The sequence below is a fragment of the Rhopalosiphum padi genome, chromosome 3 (genome assembly GCF_020882245.1).
Source record: "Rhopalosiphum padi isolate XX-2018 chromosome 3, ASM2088224v1, whole genome shotgun sequence".
Taxonomy (NCBI): Eukaryota; Metazoa; Arthropoda; class Insecta; order Hemiptera; family Aphididae; genus Rhopalosiphum; species Rhopalosiphum padi.
Genome location: NC_083599.1, coordinates 18,414,942 through 18,436,660, shown reverse-complemented (window position 1 = coordinate 18,436,660; position 21,719 = coordinate 18,414,942). Strand labels below are relative to the sequence as shown.

The 21,719-nt window shown below is 26.7% G+C and overlaps 1 protein-coding gene and 1 pseudogene across 1 annotated transcript; one reads left to right on the top strand and one right to left on the bottom strand.

The window, feature by feature from the left end:
- The first annotated feature begins 1,283 nt into the window (after positions 1-1,283).
- On the top strand, positions 1,284-1,952 carry LOC132924310 (uncharacterized; annotated as a pseudogene).
- A 7,733-nt stretch (positions 1,953-9,685) lies between these two features.
- Positions 9,686-12,494, bottom strand: LOC132924858 (spindle assembly abnormal protein 7-like). The gene is given in 3 exon segments (XM_060989297.1): positions 9,686-9,779; positions 10,068-10,837; positions 12,117-12,494. Coding segments are annotated over 3 exon segments (1,242 nt in total).
- Between the last annotated feature and the right edge of the window lie 9,225 nt (positions 12,495-21,719).

Genomic DNA, 21,719 nt, shown 5'->3' with positions numbered 1-21,719 from the left:
ATCCATTCAAGTTAAGTTAATGAAAATAGAAAACGATTAGTTCCAATAATTGAAACTATTATATTTTGTGGTCGACAAAATTTAGCATTAAGAGGACACAGAGATGATGGATTTCTGGATGACGATGCTGGTCCATCAAATGAAGGAAATTTTAGAGAACTTCTAATGTTTAGAATAAGTGCAGGTGACAAAACACTAGAAAGCCATCTAAAAACAACTTCATCTCGTTCAACATTTATAAGTAAAACTACTCAAAACGATTTAATCGATTGCATTGGCGAAGAAATACAATCTCAAATAATTATGAATGTAAGGATGGCTCGTATGTTTGCTATAATATTTGATGAGACTACAGACATAAGACATATTGATCAGCTAAGCTTAGTATTAAGATATGTCTTGAATAATAAGGTATATGAAGATTTTATAACATTTGTTGATGCTTATAAATCAATTAGATCAGAAGATATACCAAATCCTTATGAAGTAAAGCTAAGTGGTAAAGCACTTGGACATGTTGTATTGGATATTATATCTAAGCTAGGGCTCGATTTAGATAAGTGTATTGGTATCGGGACAGATGGTGCAGCAGTAATGGTGTCAGAGTCTTGTGGTGCAGTATCGGAGATACAAAAAAAAAAATGTGTAATGCTATTAGATGTCCTTGTTTCAATCATGCTTTAAATAATTCGTTGGCTCAAGCTTCAACTATACCATCTATAAAAAACACAATTGGTACTTTAAAAGCTATTATTGCTTTTTTCAACACATCTGCCAAAAAATATAAACTACTAACTGATACAATTGGTCATAAACTTATTGGCCTATGTCAGACAAGATGGGTTGAACTTCATGATGGTATAATACAATTTAAAAAAATACTTCCACAGCTGATTATTGTACTTACTGAAATTACTAAATGGAAGGAATCAAGTATGACTACATCTAACGCTAAAAGTTTTGTTTTATCAATATGTGATACAGATTTTATTTTTGCATTAACTTGTTTAAGGTATGTGTTAGAGCGTACATTTCCATTAAGTAAAATTTTACAGTCATCAACCATTGATTTAAAAAATGCTTCTGAAATAGTTCAGTGCACTATAACTGTACTACAGAGTAACAGAACTAATTGTATTTCTGAGTTTACTAAATTGTATTTAGAAGTACAACAATTGGCATCTGGATTAGATATTGATTTAAAAATACCAAGAATTAATAAAACACAAACACACAGAGAAAATTATAATTCACAGAGCATTGATGAATATTATCGTCTAAGTATGTTTATTCCATTGTTGGATTCAATAATTGAAGATCTTAAAAGACGATTTACATTACCAAGTATGGAAGCATTGGAAGCATATGATTTAAGTTTATTTATACCAAAAACTTTTTTGCAACAAAAAATGTATTATACCTCAGATTATCAAGATAGAGTATTGAATGTATCAAAGAGATTTTCTTCAATTGAACCAAATATACTACATGGAAAAACTATTTTAGGTAAATATAAATTCTATATCCTAGTAACTACTAACTAGTTTTACATTGATTTCAATTTTTAAAAAGTGTATTAAATGTAATTTTTATTTTAGACGAATTGGAAATTTGGTGCCAAAAATGGAAAAAAAATCACTGAAGAAGGAGTTGAAAAATGTCCTGATAATGCTATAGAAGCTTTTTCTTCTTGTAATGCTGAAGTTTTTCCAAACATACAATTTTTTTTACAAATATTATCTACAATGCCTGTTGGAGTAGCATCAGCTGAAAGAAGCTTTTCCACTCTTCGCAGGATGAAAACTTAGTTGCGGTCTAGGATGGGTAAAACTAGGTTAACAGGTCTTTGTTTATTACATGTGCATAGGGAAATAAATGTAGACAAATTAATACAATCTGTCATAGACCGCTTTGCTAATAAAAAACAACGACGTTTAGACTTTGTTTTGTAAATTGCAGTAAACTAAAATATAAATTTGTAAGATATTGTGTATATGTTGGTTTTGATCTTTTGCCCCCCCCCCCCCCCAAAAAAAAAAAAATTGAGCTCTGGATCCGCCACTGTTATAACAAGAGATGTCCGACACTCGATTGGGCACTTATATACGATCATCATTCATCAGTAATATTTTGAAAATGATAGATTGTCCAGGAATAACTTATACAAATATTATGAAAAAATACAAGTTTCTAATATTATTTTTTGAATTTTATAATATATTAACTAAATCCAATTTTTACCAGAAATCTCTCTCGAAGTTGTATATCAAAGTATTTGTTCTATTTTAGAATATATACACATTTACTAGAATTAAATATATTCCCTAGTATACATTTTATACTTTTAACTGGCAATCGTTATAAAAACGCAACTTGAATAAATAAAATAATCTTAATATGTCTGTAATTAAAATTAACCATAATAACTAATTTATATAAACTTGTAATAATTATTAAATATTTTATTGATATTATATAGCTAAATTTATCAAGAGTAAGGCCACAAATTTGCTTATTATTATCGTCATTAGTAAACCTATTGTTTAATAATAAATATTTAATGATAATAGATTTATTAATATATATTGTATAATCCGTTTAACTTTAAAAATATAGTATAGGATTTTTGTATTTTTTAAGATAAAATGTTCTCAACTGTGTAACAACTGTTATCCCTGTTAGGTACGTAAACGAAATAAGTCAATGTAAAATTTAAATACAGCTGGTCACGCCCGAGAATCATTACCTGCATCTGCTGATTGTCTCGCCTTAGCTAATAGTAAATAGTGAGAAATAATGACTTTCCATGGCCATATTCATATTATACAAAAAGATCAAAAACATTTTTTGTTATTCGTTTGAATAGCGTTATTTTGTTTAAATAAATACATAAATACGGTGTAGCCTTATACAATTTAATCATATTGTATATATTTGTACCCCAAAAAATTAGATAATTGTAAATATATAATTCGTTCTACTTAAAATCTACAAAAATCGATAACACACACAAAAAAGACAATTTTTTTTTATTGTAGAATTTTAATAACTATTAAACAATAAATATATTTTTTTTAAATTATTATATTTATCAAATATTTATGTTTATAAATTAACAGCTTCGACGAGTAAGTTTACTGATATAGTATACATGTACAAATGCTTGTTATATTTATAATAATAAATTTATAATGTAGATTTCAAAAATAATATATATATATATATATTTTTTTTTATTATTATTATTGTTGAAGTTAAATGAAATAGTACATCGTTGTCAAAAAGTAGACAGATTCTTATATATTCCTATACTTAAAAATAGTATATTGTTTATTATAGTATTTTTATAGTGTATCATATATATATATATGATTCATAATAATAATTCACCGATTACGTTTATACATTCACAGTTCCTAAAAGTAAGTTCATAATATTACCTTTAGTATATGCTATTTTACATATTATAAAAATTTATGTATTTCAATTATATAGTTATATTTTATTTAATATTGTCCAGTCGACACAGATATATACCTAAATATATTCACTTGCACAACATTTTTTAAAGATAAAACCTTATGTGTATAAACTATGAAAGATAGATATGTACCTACTTATAATATAAACGTGGGTTACACTTAGTGAAGACTGTTCATGTCAATGACTTAACACTTTACAAGTATATTTTTGTACAAAATCTTATGAATTAAATAACTGCATTTTTTGTTATATAATTTAACATAAAATATCGAATTATATTGTATATTACCTAGTATTTTAATTATATAAATTATTTTATTTTTAACACTCATTAACTAATTACGTTTGTTCATTCACAGAAATTGAAGGTAAGCTCTTAATATTACCTTTAGTATGCTTTTTTACATATTGTAACAATTTATAAAAAATTATTTACCTATTTCAATTATATAGTTATATTTAATTTAATATTGTTCAGTTGATACTTAAAGAATAAGTTATAAGTTTATAACCACAAATATTGAAAAAAAATAATAATAATTTAATTTATTCATACTGTGAATATAGATTAAATGTATTAGAATACATGACTATGTAATTCTGAAAATATTAATTTGATTTAATATATTGTTTATTATTTTTAGAATGCAAAAGTACAATTTACGATTTATTTTATATTAAATATTTTTCAACTTTACGAGCAATGATGTGAAAGTTTTTTTTATTATTTTTAATAAATCATATTATGGATCTTTTGAAATTTGTTTTAAATTAGCTATTGTTAAAATAGGAACATTATCTAAAGAATATTTATATACATAATGGGTACAATATGTATTACTATATTAGTTTACTATATACCGTACTATAGTTGATGGGCAACCATACTATCTTAAATCACGATTGACATACGTTCATAGATAATACAATTTTAATGAAAATCGACTGCAGTCATTAACAGTTCGCATATAATGAAAGCATTCTTTCACACCAATGCTTAAGAAAGATCGTATGGTATCTTTCACAATTATTATAAAATAATAATTAAATCAATTTTCAACAGAATCGATAGAGAATTCATTTTTTTGGAGTAAGTATAACATAATTAGTTTACTAACTTCTTATACAAATTTCAAATTTAATACAACTTAACTACCTATTATATACTACTGAAAATTAATAACTGTATGTAACCATATACAGTGTCAGACATTTTATAATATTATGTTTAAATTGTTTCTTACAAATTTACAAATTTCAGTTTTACCCTCATTTTTTAAAACTATTTTGAGCTAAAAATGCGGTGTTTACTAGTTATAGACTAAAAATGGTTTTGTTATTACTATCTTTGAATACATTTTTACTTTATAAAATCCTTCAAAAATATTACATAAAATTATCCATGCATTATCGATAGTAAAAAAAATATATTACCTTTGTTAATTTAATTATAGGTTATTATAAAATGCAAACATTTTAGGTACCTATACAATAAATATCGGAATAATATTAAAATCGAATTAAATATTTTAAAGAAAAAAATACAATTGTATTAGCAATTGTAAAAGCATGAAAATGGATAATACCCAGCGGAAAGCATAGTATACTACTTTTGGAAAAATTATTATTAACCTTGCCATTTACACAAAGCAGTCACTGAAGTACCTCACTTAACTAGGTTAAAATAAAATGTCTGAGCCAGTCATCTTAATCTAATATTCAATTTAAAATCAAATAGATTCTATTAGACTTTTATAGGACAATTATTAATTCTTTTGTATTTTTTAGCAATATCATACAAGAATATCGTGAGAGTATTTAATTTCGGTAAAAAATGATAATTATATAATTTTATACTTTTATAGTGCATAATATAATTTTGTTAAATACAATCGTACTTACAACTTTAAATCCTAAGCAACAATTTGCTGAATCATAGCAAAACAGTTAATTTAATTTATTTTAATTAAATTTATTAGAGAATAAAGATGAATGGAGGACAGGTAATTATAAAAAATTAAAATTAAAATAATAATAACCTTATGTTTACTATTTTTAGTATAATGGTGAATTGATAACATTAGAAATAAAAAAATATTTAGTTCTAAGCAGTAGGTACATTTATTAAAGTATATTTTCTTTGTTACAGATATCTATAAGGAGATCGTTGATGCATTTTCAGGTAAGTTTTATTTTAATATAATTTTTCAAGATTATTTTTTAAAATAATATAGAAAATATATTTTAATATAACTCAAGTGAAATGTTTATAATTTTATAATTGAGGTTTATTGATCATAACATGGGTTGTGTATTGTGTTCTACTACATTTTGATAATCAGTACTGCATTATATAAAATTTAAGGTCTTACATCGATTTTCGTAATATTGGAAAAGTTAATTAATTAAAACTATAAATAAAACACACATTCACCTCGTAAATATATAATATAATATAAATATATATTATATATAATCACTATATTGTAGTGTAGTTCATAAACAAAAAATTGACGTCTATTTTATTGAACATAATAATATTTTTAATAACAAATATTTAATCTAAAAAAAAAATTAAAAATGGAATATAAATAAATGTAATTTCACTATTCAAAGTACGTACCTAATTATTATATATGATGCTTTGTTTTAGAATTTCAAACGATGTACTATGATTATCTCAATGATCATTTAAAAAAAAAGAAGGATGGTACGTATTCTTTTGAAAAATAATTGATAATTTTTATTTGTTTACTATTAAATAAAAAAATAATGGTACAATATATATCTGTTTATTAATATTAATTTAAAACTGCCTATAATAAATAATTAATAATTAATAATCTCCATGGAAGTATATATAATTATTGTTTTTAATTAATAAAGTTGGTATATCGTAAATATAATATATTATATGACAAAATATTAATTTGAATTTTCTTAAAAAGTACCCAATGTAATTTTAGTGAAATTTAAGTTTCTGTGACAAGCATGTGATTTAGAAACTCGCCGGAAAAATGTTTCAAAATTATGTTTTTCATAATTGAATAGAAAACTATAAGATATACTTAATGCTTTCAACATTAAAAAAATAAGGTCTACTCAAATCTTATTGGTTAATTTCTAAGTTATTTTTAGCTCAATAACTAAAACATATTAATAATTATAGAGGCTATAAAATTTAATCTTGTTTTTTTATTATTATTTGCAGTAGCAAAAGATTTGGGTATTAGAGAATGGTGTAAAGTTCGATGCAAACCCACCGAACAGTTATTTAAAAAATTTAGAATAAAAGAATATAATGTTTTACCACAGAAAATTGTCAATAACTAGTTAATAGTAATTGTAATTGTATTAATCTATTACCTTTTATTGTATTTTAAAATATATAATATTAAGAAAAAAATTAGTGAATTCAATCCTAGTGTGTATTAAGTATGCTTCAATTATAATAAATGGTTAAAATAAATTATACATTTACTATGAGTATTCAATTCAAATATAATATAATATTTAGAATAGGAATTAAACAATTTTTATAACCATTCATTTATTAAAATAGCTTGTTTTAATTTAAAAAATATAGATTATACACATGTCTTATAACATAACTTGTTTTTTATAAACTTTTAAATAAACTTATACAAAATTAAATGATTAAAATAATACGTCCTTAAAAATAAAAATAAATCCTAGAAACCCACTGGTGTGTAGTTATGGGTATTCAACTACTTTGTTTATGTAGTGTTAAAATTAAAGTTTTTTGAATAATAATAAAAGAACAGGAATCGTTAAGGTTAATCGAGGATAAATTGTTATATACTTTACATCAGCGGTTCCCATCCCATGGGCTGTAGACCATATAATATTAAAATTGATATAACGTATTTATTTAAAATAATATTATTGTATATTTTTATTATATACCTAATAAATAATATTATACATAGTATATATACGCGTATATAGGTGTTCTATTAGTCATTAGTGAGCCTCAGAGATTGTTTTACAAGATTGGTGGTCCTCACAACGAAAAAGGTTGGAAACCGTTGTTTTACATAACCAATATTGTTTACAAATATGAAGAAAGTACCTACGAGTAATAAAAATTGAATGTCTATTAGTTATATAACTTAATAATTTTATACATACCTATTTAAGGAAATTTTCTGTGTATATTTAAAAATGTAATAAGGTCAAACTTCAAGTTCAAGTTAGAACAGGTTAACCTCATCTGACTAACTCAAAACTATTAGCTATAATTATAAGTATTATATTTAATACTAATTTAGAGGTGAAACTAAACAAATTTTGAAATTTATATAAAAATTATGCCCCTTTTAAGGGAATATGTTACATTTGCGGCCGTATCAGCTATAGGCCGGTTTATTCCAAATTTCCCGGGCCGAAAAAAATCACCAATCCTGCTGTCAAGAGAAACAAATTTAATAACACTCTAACAAACAGTCAAAACAAAAACTATACGGGCACAACTGCACAAGAACATGTTTTCTTTTAAAAATTTAACAGATTTCTAATACTTACGTACCTACGAGTATATAGAGTTTTAAACGTGATGGAACGATGTAACAACAGTGTGCATACTGCCTATATTGTTTTTTAGAAGTAATAACTCAATATAGTGTTATTAGGGTTAGAATTTTTCATAAAATAAATAATAAAAATGCATATTTATATATAATATTAATTTAATATAGGTACGTATTGGGTACTTACAATTGACGCGTTTTTAACGGCATAAGAAATAAAAATTATTAATCATAAATTCGAAAGGTATGTATAATAAAACTGCATTATTACCTTTTGTTTATCAAAACATTATCAACAGACCATTATTAATGCCATAAGTGATATCATGGTATCGGACATATTATATGTGAATACTTATTACTTTTTAGTGAACGGGTATAGATGATTAAAATGGAGATCCGAGACATCGATTTGGGTATTATATTACATTATGACCGAAATACCGAACCCTATCGGCTATCTATAAGCATGTGTACGGCGCGAATGCACTTCTAGAATTCTAGTAATACTAACCTGTAGTCTTGTAGAGCTTATGAACCATAATGTAACGTGCCTATTATAAATAAATAATGATACAACATTAATTATTAAACATATAAAAAAAAACATAGATACATATTATAACATAATAATAGAATTCATACTTGCCTAAATAATTTTTTTTTTTATTACTCGAAATATACGAGTGTTTATATTACAGGAGAATTTACAACCACTCATAAATCATCATAAATTCGTTATTATAAACTATAATAATAATAAGCTACCGTGTTCAATAAATATATCGTGTTATTTTTACTACACGTTGAGACAATTAATTGGATTGGCTATCTTATATAATTATAAGGATAGTATTATACAGCATTACTGTGAATTTTAATGTTATATAAAATAATTTCATCGTTTATTTCCAACTGTAATTTGAGAAATTAAAGCTGTTATTAGCAATAATATAAATAAATTATTAACAATCTCATAAATTTGATTGAAAATAAATAATACATTTCGTTTACCTAATAATACCTATTTAATTATCTAATTATATATACCTATCTAATTATTTATACCTAATAATTGTTTCGTGGATCTATTTACTAAATATTATTTTTGCCTTAAATGAATAATTACAGATATAACCTCAGGTGTATAAACTATGTTCATAAATTAAATTTAGATTTTTAACATTTTTATGTAATTGTTTTTGTCAAATTATTTTAATTTTTGAACCATTGTGCAACTTATAAACAATATATATAATATTTATGTATATTAATATTATGATTTATTTTGAAATCATCAAAATTGCTTATACATATTGATTATTGTTTCGTAGTATCATATTATAATTATTGTATATGACTATATAATATGTATATCTGTATGTTCATGGCAATGTTGGATAAATAACCAATTATGAATTTTATTTGCGATTATGTTTAAAATCACCCATGCTTCGATCGCTTTGTATTTCTATATAAAACGTATATATAGCTATGTATAGCTCTTCGTACTATTGGTCGAGCTGGATGTTTAAACTGCTGCAATTACAACTGTGCGTGATGGACTGAAGTACAGTGTTTGCGGTGGATTTACGACTCGATCAGTAAAAAAAAAAAAAAAACTTAATTATGATTATTTCTGATTATAAAATTCATTTTATTTCTTCGTGCTTGCTCTCATATTTTTTTATAATGTCAGCCAAACGACGATTTTTCAATTTCACCAGTGATGAGGCTGTATCGGTGCTGCAGTTTTCCACAGTAGACGACAGTGAATAAGATAGTTGGTGGTTGTCATTGTCGGTCGACTCTGAGTGCGATGGTTGGCTGTTGTTATTGGTCGACTCCGAATGCGTTGGTTGGCAGTCGTCGTTGGTCGACTCCGAATATGATGGTTGGTGGTCGTCGTTGGGTGACTCTGAATACGATGGTTGGCGTTCGTCGTTGGTGGACTCCGAATACGATGGTTGGTGGTCGTTGTTGGTCGACTCCGAATACGAAGGTTGTCGGTCGTCGTTGGGTGACTTTGAATACGACGGTTGGTGGTCGTCGTTGGTCGACTCCGAATACGATGGTCGCCGGTCGTCGTTGGGTGACTCTGAATACGATGGTTTGCGGTCGTCGTCGGTCGACTGTGAACAAGACAATCGAACGTCTTCGGCAGCGGTGCCGGAGCTTTTGATCGACAATAAACACGGTATTGATTGGTCATCACCGCGTCCTAGGTCCAGAAAACTGGCAACGTGTTCGTCGCCCGTTCGAGATAGATTACATTGGTACAGCATCATAGACGTAGACGAGCCGCCGTCTATTAACTCACCGCCAAAGCCGGAGATCTGACTCTGTTCCTGTTGCACGTGCCCTACGTCCGTTAGCTCGGCCAGTTCCTTTTCCAGATCGAATATCCTCGACTGAAGCGTGGCTACCACAATTCCACTCGTTCCCAATTTAGCCTGCAGCTGTGCGTTATCTGTACGCAATGCTTCGTCCTGCGCAGAGTCGTGGTGCATCATCTCAACCGAAATTTTGGCCTCGACCGACCGCAATCGTTCCTTTTCCTGCTGCACCTTGTCCAGCTCTGCCGTCAGCTGGTTCACCGTCTTCCGCAGCTCCGACTCTTCTCGGTCCCTTCTCATTCGTTCCGCTTCGGCCAACACCGTCAAGTTTTCCAAGCACCGCAGTAGCACCTCTTTTGTTTTTGCCGAGTTGGCCAGCTGGTCGTTGACATTGTCCAACTCTATGGATATTTTCTCGACCTGTTCCTTGTATTCAGTTACTTTGTCGATTAACTTTTTGGTACACATCTGTAGCACATAATATTGATAATTAGAGCAAATACTTAAATGTACTAAAAATTCATTATACAAATATATACTTATATTTAATGGCTTAAAATATGTGCTAAAAAAAGTGTTCATAAAATTGAACAAAAATATACGTAATAAATGATTTGTAAAATTCTGTATTACAGTATAATATACTTAATATATTGTATAATATCTATAAACTATCCACTGACCACTATAAGATAAAGATGTATATCTATTATCTATAGTCTTTCTTACAAATTTTCAAATTAATATAATAATTGTTGACCACGATTTATGAGAAATGTATTACTGAAATTCTTATTCTCTATAAATATTTGAAATATGTACTAAAAAAATAAAATTCAAAATATGCCCTTAAAATCAAAAATATGATACTTAAACTCAAAAGCGTTGAAATATGTAAAATAAGCATTAACCTTAATAAATTTTTAAAAAGGTTTTACTCATGTAATTGTATTGACGAATAGTAATGTATTTAATATGGATATCGCACTTGAACAAACAATTAAACAACGATGGACACCAGGACTTAAAAGTTACGTTGAAAGCGTGTACTAATTGGGTATAAAATGTAAGTTTGAATTGTTGAATAATATTATAACATATTAATATAAATCAATGAAATGCATTTTTGTACCAATCTTAATATTAAATGGTAGGCCAGTAAATGTTTAATTTTGGATAGTATAACATTTTTTCATCACATACCTATACGACTATACCTATTAGTTATTACACCGATCCTTTATATTTTCGATTATATGATAGATAACATATTTATTATTTATAAGGTTCTTATTATCAGTAACTTTAACTTTATTTAGAATTTGAAAAATTTGTTTTACATAATGATTAATGTGATCTGAATACCAATAATTAATTATCATAGCTTTGGTAACTATACATTTAAATAAAATAAATTAAATTAAGTACTTATTTAGGTTTGTATACCTATTGTCAATCGTTTACAATATAATTGTGTATATTAATAAATTCACAAACTTAAAAATATTTTTTTATGTTTTTAAAATATGTAATGTACATTGCACCCATTGCTTTTAACTTAAGCCTTAAACAGACAACAGTTAACTACTGTCAGGCACAACCACTTTAATATTATTATTATTGTAATATTATTGTTAGTTGGAATAAATAAATATTATTATTATTATATGCAATAATGTAACAATATATATTTCTAATTTTATACAAATTATTTATTAGTTATAATTTACAAGTGTATAAGACTCACTTCCGTGTATGCAGTTAACGGATCGGCGTCGGTATCTTTGTTTTTATCGTGATCGTTAACGTCTTTTTCGAAATTGATCAAAGATTTTTTGCCATCACTACTAGTCAATTGTTCGATCTTGTCCATCAGGCACTGTGAAGTAAATTTAAAACGTGCGTTTTCTGTGCGATTCCATTCCAATTCCTCTTCGTACATGTTGCATTTTGTCAACTTCCGGTCGTAAAGTTCTACCATCTGGTGGTGTAGCGCCAGTTGCTTGTTCAACCTTGTTTTGGCCCATTCCTGGAGCTCTGAAAGTTCAGTATTCAACTTTTGTTCGAGATGGAGCCCTTGATCCTGGTTTTGGTCCGTACACATTTTGATCTAGTACTTTTTCATCACAATTATCTTATTTATTTTGAAATTACGAGTCTACAAACTCAATGTACACTGCGTTAATATATTTACTCATATTTTTAAACTATTTAGTATAGATGTATTTCTATAATAATTTAATAAAGAATAATATGTCAAATATGTGTCAAGAAATATGTATGTTTAATTCTTGAGCTTTAACATTTAATTCAATAGTACTTATAAAGTTACTACAGCAACTATTAAGTCTAAAAAATACTTATTATGTACAATTTTTTTTAAAGATATTAATTAAAGCTAAAATTTTAGCAAAATAAAATATTTAAACAACAAATAATGATTTTAGGGTAACACTTGCAGTTTTTATATTGGATCTGTGACACACATTTACTATATAAGTTACAGAAGACTAGAAACGGTTTAGCTCTTACCTTAGATTGAATCCTGTTAATTTGGAAACTATAGACACAGAGCTATAAAATCCACCACAAATTTTGCGTCCCAAACACCTTTACTTTCTTTTTTTTAAATGCATTACCTATACTATACTTATAATTAGGATAAATTAATTTTAAAATAAACTTTGAAGAAAAACCTTATCGTTTGTTATATAAAAACAGTTACCAAGTATATTTTATTACACGTTATAAATAAGATTACGTAACTAATGGAATTGGAATTTTCTGATAACTGATTTTAACAATATAGGTCAGTGGTTTTCAAACTTTTATTATACCCAACACACCATACACTTCAAAAAATTTTCACGGCACACTGACCTATTTTTAGATGAACAAAATTGTTTTAAATTAATTATAATTATATATACATTTAATTAAAAATGTGTGATTGATAGGCTAACAAATATTTATTTATTATAATTATATTGTATTAGACATTAGTAGGTAATTAGTTATTAAATTTATTTACAAAAAAAAGTGTAGTTTATACATGGGTACATTTAATGAGAAATGTGTGCTTGATGGGCGTTACAAATATTTTTAATTCTTGGACGAATATTTGACAGACATACCCGCATTTTCCACAACTCAATGCAATCGGTAATCTATAGAAAAACCGCGGCATACTTAGTGGATACTCGTGGCACACCAGTGTACCGCGGCACCCAGTTTGAAAACCACTGATATAGGTATTATAAAAACTTACATAGTTACATACCTAGCTGTGTATACTACTTATACTAATTACTATAAAAATTCCAAGTAAACTGACGTTTATAGTGCATACTGTAAATATAATTTTGATTCTTGGGCATAATATTTATAATAATTGAGAACATAAACAATAATTGTTATTAGATTTGTAAATTTGTTGCATTAAAATGTTAGCGGTTAGTGTTGAAGTTTCTTCGTTGAAGCACGATGTCTGGTTTCGTGGTTACACTGCACGATCGCGCAGCAGTTATTCGTAAATAATATTATTTTGAAACTCGTTCGGAATCGCGGATTTATAGTGAGCAAAATTTGAATAAGCTAATGTTTACCGGAGCAATTTGAGCAAATAATAATAATAATTTATGTAATTAATGTGTTCTCACAACTGCAGATAAATCGCTACCCGACAAATTATTCTCTTGAACATGAATATATTTTAGATATAGAATAACCAAAATACGAAAACTAATGTTATTTAATTTATTATAATAAATTGTATTCATAATAGTGCCCGAAATTATTTTGATACCTATACGTCTACTTGTCCAACCCAGCCCATTAATCATGTATAGTTGAATAATAAACCTATTATTACCTATATTATTATATAATTTGAGTCGTGTGTATTAGGAAAATAGGAACTAGAAAGCGCTGTTTCGGAAACAGAAAATAGTATTGACCAAAATTAAACAATAAATTACGCATTATTAATGTATGATGTTGATTTGTGTTTCATTTTTGTTTATAATTGATAAGCCATTTAATATATAATGTTGTAGGTATAGCTAAAATATGTATATAGTGTAGGTGTAAAATGTACTATACATACTAGCATTGATTATATATTATTATAGATTGCTCACTGTCATAGAAAATATGTTGCGCGACAATTGAGTTCAATTGATTGCCAATAGGTAGCGTACTGGTAACGATATAATAATATTGTACTAGCGATAATTATGTTTTATTTTTGGTTGCTACCGGTCCGACTACAATCACGACGATCGTAATACAAAATTACATTGTTTACATTGTTGTGACTATTTTCGTTATTTCACAACGCACCAAGCGCAATTGTATAGCGGCTGATTAATATACTACAATATTTATTGTAAATTAATAATTTTGTTTATTGATTTGATATAAAGTAGGTATATAAGTAAATTGTTATAGTATGATGGTCAGAAATTGAAAACAAATAACAATTATTTAGTTTTATAAATTGCAATTTATTCAAAACAACCTTTAACGCGCAATTTTGTAATACCACATGATATTTAAAAAAATGCAAAATAAATAAATAAAAACTGGTGGTTTTCAAAATGTTTAAACTTAAAATAAAATATCCCATTTTTAAACATTATAAAATACATATTTAATAAAGTAACATCGGCAAGATTAAAAAAATAGCAATTAAAAAACGTCAAATAATAATAATATAATATAAATATTTTAATTTCATAATTTATTAAAAAAAAAAATAAAATAATAACTTATTCAATGAAAATTATATTATTCACATACAACAATAATGAAATATTATTTATTAATTGTGTTTAAACACTTTTAGTTTTGCAATTTGCTGGACAGCCTTATTGTGTAACTCTGTGTTTGTCCATTTACACTCTTTAAATATTCTTGTTCTAAATAATAATTCTATTATATATAAATAATGAAGTTTACACGTCGAAACATTTAATTTAAAAATATATTTATCAATTTTTTTTTTTGAAATATCTAAAAGTTTAAAAACTATATGTTTTTCGTGTTTTATTTTTTCAAATTCTTCATTAAAAATGTTGAGACATGTATTAGTTATGTCCACAATGATATTTGATGGTGCTTTTAATCCTTGTGTTGATGGTTCATTTACATTAAACATCTTAAATGTTAATAATAATTGCGATTCATCATTTAAATCTAAAGATGTTATAAGATTTTTTTTACATTCATCACAACTAAAATTATTTAAACACTTATACGCCAAGTATCCTGCAAAATAAATGACAGCACAATTTTCTAATGATTTTTTAGCATTTGTGGTGTTAATAACTATAGTACCAGAACTAGTATTCGAGTCAGTCTCACAATCATCACTTAAATTATATATATTATCATTTAAACCGTCTTCTTGAATTTCTTCAGAGTATGTAGGTCTGGTTATTTGCACATCATTTAGAGTATCCACATTAAAAAATTCTTCACCATCTTCTTCACAATTAGAACTTTCAGAACATTTCATTAAACTATAAGAACAAATCGCACTAAAACAGCAACGAAATTTTCGGGCAGTTGGGTTCTTATTATAGCCGTTTTTCTGTCGCATTATGGAAAACATATTTTCTAATGGATCTTGTGTTAATTTGTTAGTCATTAAAAAGTATTCTTTATTTGAAATATGTTGATTCATTATTATTTTTTCTGATTCATAAAGACCAATAATAGCTGTTAATGTCCATTTAAGTCCAATGAAACACGGAGGTGTAGTTACTTTATTATTTTTTAAATTTATTTTTACAGCTTTATCAAAAAGAATACAAAAGTTTTTTAAATTTTGAAGGACTTGAGAATTACGTTTGCTTAGAGGTCGTCTATTTGGATTTGCGTCATACAAATTTTTACTGTTTGCAGAATCGAACATATCATTAACATTTTCAATAAAATTTGCTGTGTCTAGTGCGGTTTTAGTTTTTAATTCACCAGTAGAAACACACGTTTTAATAGAAGCTGCAACAGATCTACTAAAAATTTGTATTGCCAACTTGCACGACATTTTTTGGAAAGCGTTTGGGGCAATATGAGCGGGTGTAATTTTACACATTGCCCGTGCAGTATTACTTTTTAAGTCAATTTCATAAGATTTTTTAATATCTTTAAATGAAATTAATTTATTTTCAATTTTTATATTACCATCTAATAAATTATTTCGTAAGCTTTTTATCATATGAGGCATATCGTAAATTAAAAATAATTTTTGACCATTTATGTCTACTGATGGGTTATTGTGTGTTGCACCAAGTAATGAAAACATTCTTCTATTTTGTGATCCTTGATCGCAGACTACAGCAGAAGGTACTAAACCAAGTTCTAATAATTTTATTACGCATTCTTTAAGTATGTTAGTTAAATTATCCCCTTTTATTCCATTACCAGTGAAAAAATAACATAATGGAAATTTCCAATTTACGTACAAACAACGGATCATTATGACTAGTGCATAGGAGCCAATTTTGTTAGTTCGCCCTAAAGTTCCAAGATCTTCATATCCTTCTATTATGTCTAAAGCTTTGTTGTATTCTATCGCTTTTTTAATTGAAATCTCATCTAATAAAATAATAACTTTTTTTTCTTGAAAACTCATACAAGAAACTTTAAGTTTAATTTGTTCCATATACCGAGGTGAAAATCCAGTTGAATAACTAATTGAGTTTAGCCAACGACGCACTGTACTTTCGCCAGGTAAAATAATTTTATTTTTACGCATATATTTATATGTTGATGGCGATTTATAATAAAGAGATAAAGATAACTTTTTTTCTTCACTAGTCCATTGCTTACGCGATTTGTGGTTAATTTGCATTGTCACTTGTCATTTGTCAAAGTTTTATTCAAGTAAAGACAGTCAAGTTTTCATTTAATCGACTATATGATGTAAGTGTACAATTTATAATTAATGTCATAGGGTTAATATTAAAAATATTTTTTAACTTGGTACCTATGTCTTCAGTATAATTTAAGAGAGACGACGATACTTCGTGTTGAGTGCATTGAACTCAGTGCAACAGCTTATTATAGACACAATAGTACAATTTTTATTTACTCAATAATAATCCAATTTACAAAATATATATTATATGATAATGACAGTACATGTATTATGTACTAATGTGTTATGAATAAAATACAAAATGTACATAATATACCTTAACATAAATATGGCAATGAGATACCTAGGTAGTATTAATATAATTTAATAATTAGGTACTAATTTGAAAATAACTATTTCACCTATCTAGGGTTATATTTTGGATAGGTATTTAATGTTTATAATGTTTTAATCGTTGGCAGTGCGCCAGTACAACGATATGAGTAGAGTACTAGAGTATAGAATACAAGTAACGTCTTTATAGATGCTCTCACTGCTCTAAGCATTGAAAATATTTGAAATCATTAAATCAAGATTCCACACGTCTGTTTTTGCTGTTAAAATCTTAAGACTGATCCCTACTCCTATGAACTACACTAGCGATTATTGCGGTACACGCCATAAGTAAACACCGCGCGGAGCGCTACATAGCGGTACTCGCCATTTAGCGCGTAGCGTATTTTGTACTGCAGTGAGCTATCTATAGTATTTATAATCAATGATACTAGGTACATTTATTACTCTTACATTTAATATGTCAATTTTTGCAATAGTGCTTAATAATAATAATAATAATAATAAAATAATATACTAACTAATATATTAGTCATTGATGTACTACCTACCTAATATACTTAAATAATAATAATAATTAATAACTTTGGTAAAAATGTTTGGACTTTTACTTACACTGATTGTTTATCCTAAGATTTACCTAATCTCGTTTGTAAAAATTCGAACTACAAAAATCATTCGGGGTTTGACCAAACGATGTTGTGTATCCTAGGTTTTACCAACAATAGTCGGCGAAACCTAGGATTTACCGGTAAATTCTAGGTTTAACCCGTATTCATACTTTTACCGTAACATATATATATATATATTTGTTTATTTTAAGGGTGCAGAGACGCTACAACTACATAGACACTACTTGCCCCGCGACTATACGGTCAGTATATTATATTAAACAAGGTCGTACCTAGAAAAAATGTTTAGCGGATGGAGTAAATTTATAATCCATAGCGCCCTTAAGAGCTTGTATGACGGTACATTCTAAATTAATCATTTTATCTGAAATTTAATTTGATCAACACTGTGAACTTAAGATGATATACGTGATGGCATACGTTTATCGTCTTACGTCCGTCCCTTTTAAAATTTTAATGATTCATATTGTGTGAATATTTTACAGGTACACCTCAGTACAATTTATTTTTAAAAGTCGATTAACAAACGATTAGCAGAAGAGCAAGAAGAGTTTAACACAATTTATGGCCAGAAAAACTTTTATTTAATTACGATATGTGTGCTTGCTGTCCACTTTTCCTTATTCGACTGTTTCACATCACACGAACTCCCGCTGAAGAGTGAAGCCAACGGTTACAGCGGTTACGATTACTCTCCTTAATGCACGCACTACGGCGGCGGCATTAAATGGCACAATATTTTGTCGGCTTGTCGCCTTTACATAATTTGGTTCTCGGCCCATGTAGTCATGTATAGTAAATGCCAACACAAGTTGTTAAAAGAAAAATTATCTTCGTTTTTAAGTGTATAATATTATATAAATTGTATTTTTTAATTTTAATTTTTAATTTTTATAACTAAAGTACAATGTTCCTTTATTATCTTAAAATATTAATAAAATCTTTGTTGCTAGTACACGATTAGCAAGGTCTTTATATACCTGTCTATATTATATATATATATATATATATATATATATATTTTTACATTAATGTCGTGATATTTAAGTTACAATTAGGTATTGTTATAATAAGTAATCACATACCTTATGGCTTATAATAAATTATTTTTGGATTATTATAATATGAAAACAATCGTGAAAACATTTTAAGACAATACAAATATGTATGATTACAAATAGACAATCAATTAGAATAATTATAGAATAAAACATATTTTATAATATTTAGGACAATTGTGCATGATTCCAGATATTGTATTTATATATGATTTAATTTAATAACTGTTAAATAATAATTAAAAATTTTGCATGTAAATGTATTTAAATTTACTTGTTTTATTATTTATATTGTATTCCCCTTATTGCGCTGTTTTACTCATTGAAAATAATAGTATCCATTATACAAATATTATTTGTAATGAATTCTTACAAATTTATCAAAGGAAAATTTCATAATTTAATATCAAAGAGCTTTTGTGATGAAACAATTTCTTTACCTATTCACTTAAATGTTATATGGTAAATTGGTAAAATTGAGAATACTGACAATAAATCGTGAAAAAATATAAAATAGTTACATGTTACAATGTTACATCAAACCTCGATAAACAATCAGTTATGCTAGTAAAAGTGAAAATTTTCGCTTATTGTATGATAATATTATGTTTTCCCTTTATACTCGCATACAATAATTAGGTACAATATTACCTATTCATTAATTTAAAATAATAAAATGTATTATTCAAGTATATTAATATTATAGGCAGTACATTATAGTTACCTGCACCATGAATACATATGGGCACATGGCTACCGCTAATATAATATACAACACTAATTTGTTTCATTATTCGATTTATTATTGTATATTGCTGCAAAAAATGTAATTAATATTTATATTCAAGCTGAAAGCAAAATTTACTTACTGTTTATTTTGCTTTCGGCTTGAATATAAATCATAATAAAGGCAGTTGACCTCGACGTGTTTACCTACTCAGGCTACTCATACTCGTACAATCGACCAATTTGCCAAATGTATCTGTGTGATTGTGTGAATATGCGATGAAAGTGGTTCATAATTAACTTCATTATACACACAATATAATCTATTTGGAACAGGTTTGCTAGTAGATATTGATATCCAGACATTTAAAATGAAATTAGCAAGCTTATAATTATCTCAAAATATGTATCACTGGTACTTGTTTGTTAAAAATAAAAAAGTAAGTACCTACCTAAGATTATTCGTAACACATTATTCATTTTTTGATAAGGGTAAGATTAAAGGTTAAACGGTCTATTTCCAATGATTGAATTAATAGTCATTATAGAAGGGCTCAAGATTTATAGCAGTAAGGCTATAAAATTATTAAATATGCTATAAAAACTTATATAAAATAAACAAAAAAAAAATATAATTTTTGGGGATCAAGCAAATTAGATTTTCTTGGAAAAAATGGTAAGTGGTATCTCACAATTATTGACTGAAAGCATGGATTTAAGTATTAAATGGAGTAAAGTAACCTAATAAGATTACCTTCTTATTGTATACATTCTTGTGTTATTATTTTTCTTAGATTATACAGGAAGTTAAACAATGACATACAAAATGATTATGGTATGTATATAAACTATATAGAAGTTTAGTTAGGTTCGATTTTTATACAGGAAGTTCTAGCTAGCACCAGTTCTTTCATATCATTATATTCACATATAAAGATAAACGCTAAAAAAAATATATAATATTTTATTAATGAATAATTAAAGTGGTTTTCAAGAATATTTGCTGTGTCTAATGATTTTTCAGATCTAAAATCAAATCAATTTAGTGGTTTGATTATTTCTCTAAATATTTATCAACAACAGCAGATGTTGAATTAATGATTTCATTAAACGAATAGAAAAAATTCAAATAAAACTATTTTATAAGAAAATGTAAAGTGTAGGTAAGTATAGGTACATTTTAATCGTCTGTTTTGATAATGGTCATTTAATCACCTACATACCTACGTAAAACTCAAATTAGTATAATATATTAAACCAACAATTGGTGCTCTTTAAAACGTCTGTATACTAAAGACTGATAATGAAGGTTTTTAATAGTCAAGAAGAGGATATCTAGTAAATGATTAAATTCCTTCGATTCATATTTTTTTTTGCATTAGTCTTCAATTGTAAGCTGAGATGGCATCATGTGCAAGTCGCGTCCTTTCTGTTATTTTTCTTAGCTAGATTAATATTATTAATCATTTTTAATTTTGTTTTTTATTAAAATTAAATTTTCTTAGTATCCACAGCCAACAATCGCCTATCAACATTTAACAGCTAATAATTTCCATGCGTGTACGTATTTTTTATTTCTTTTTATAAATGTTTATCATAAACATAATATTATTGTTTGTTAGTAAGTATAATATCATGTATATGGTTTATTTTCTGCAACTTTAAATTTTATCGAAGTACTTCAGTTTAATCAATTGCTTAACTATATTATCTTTATA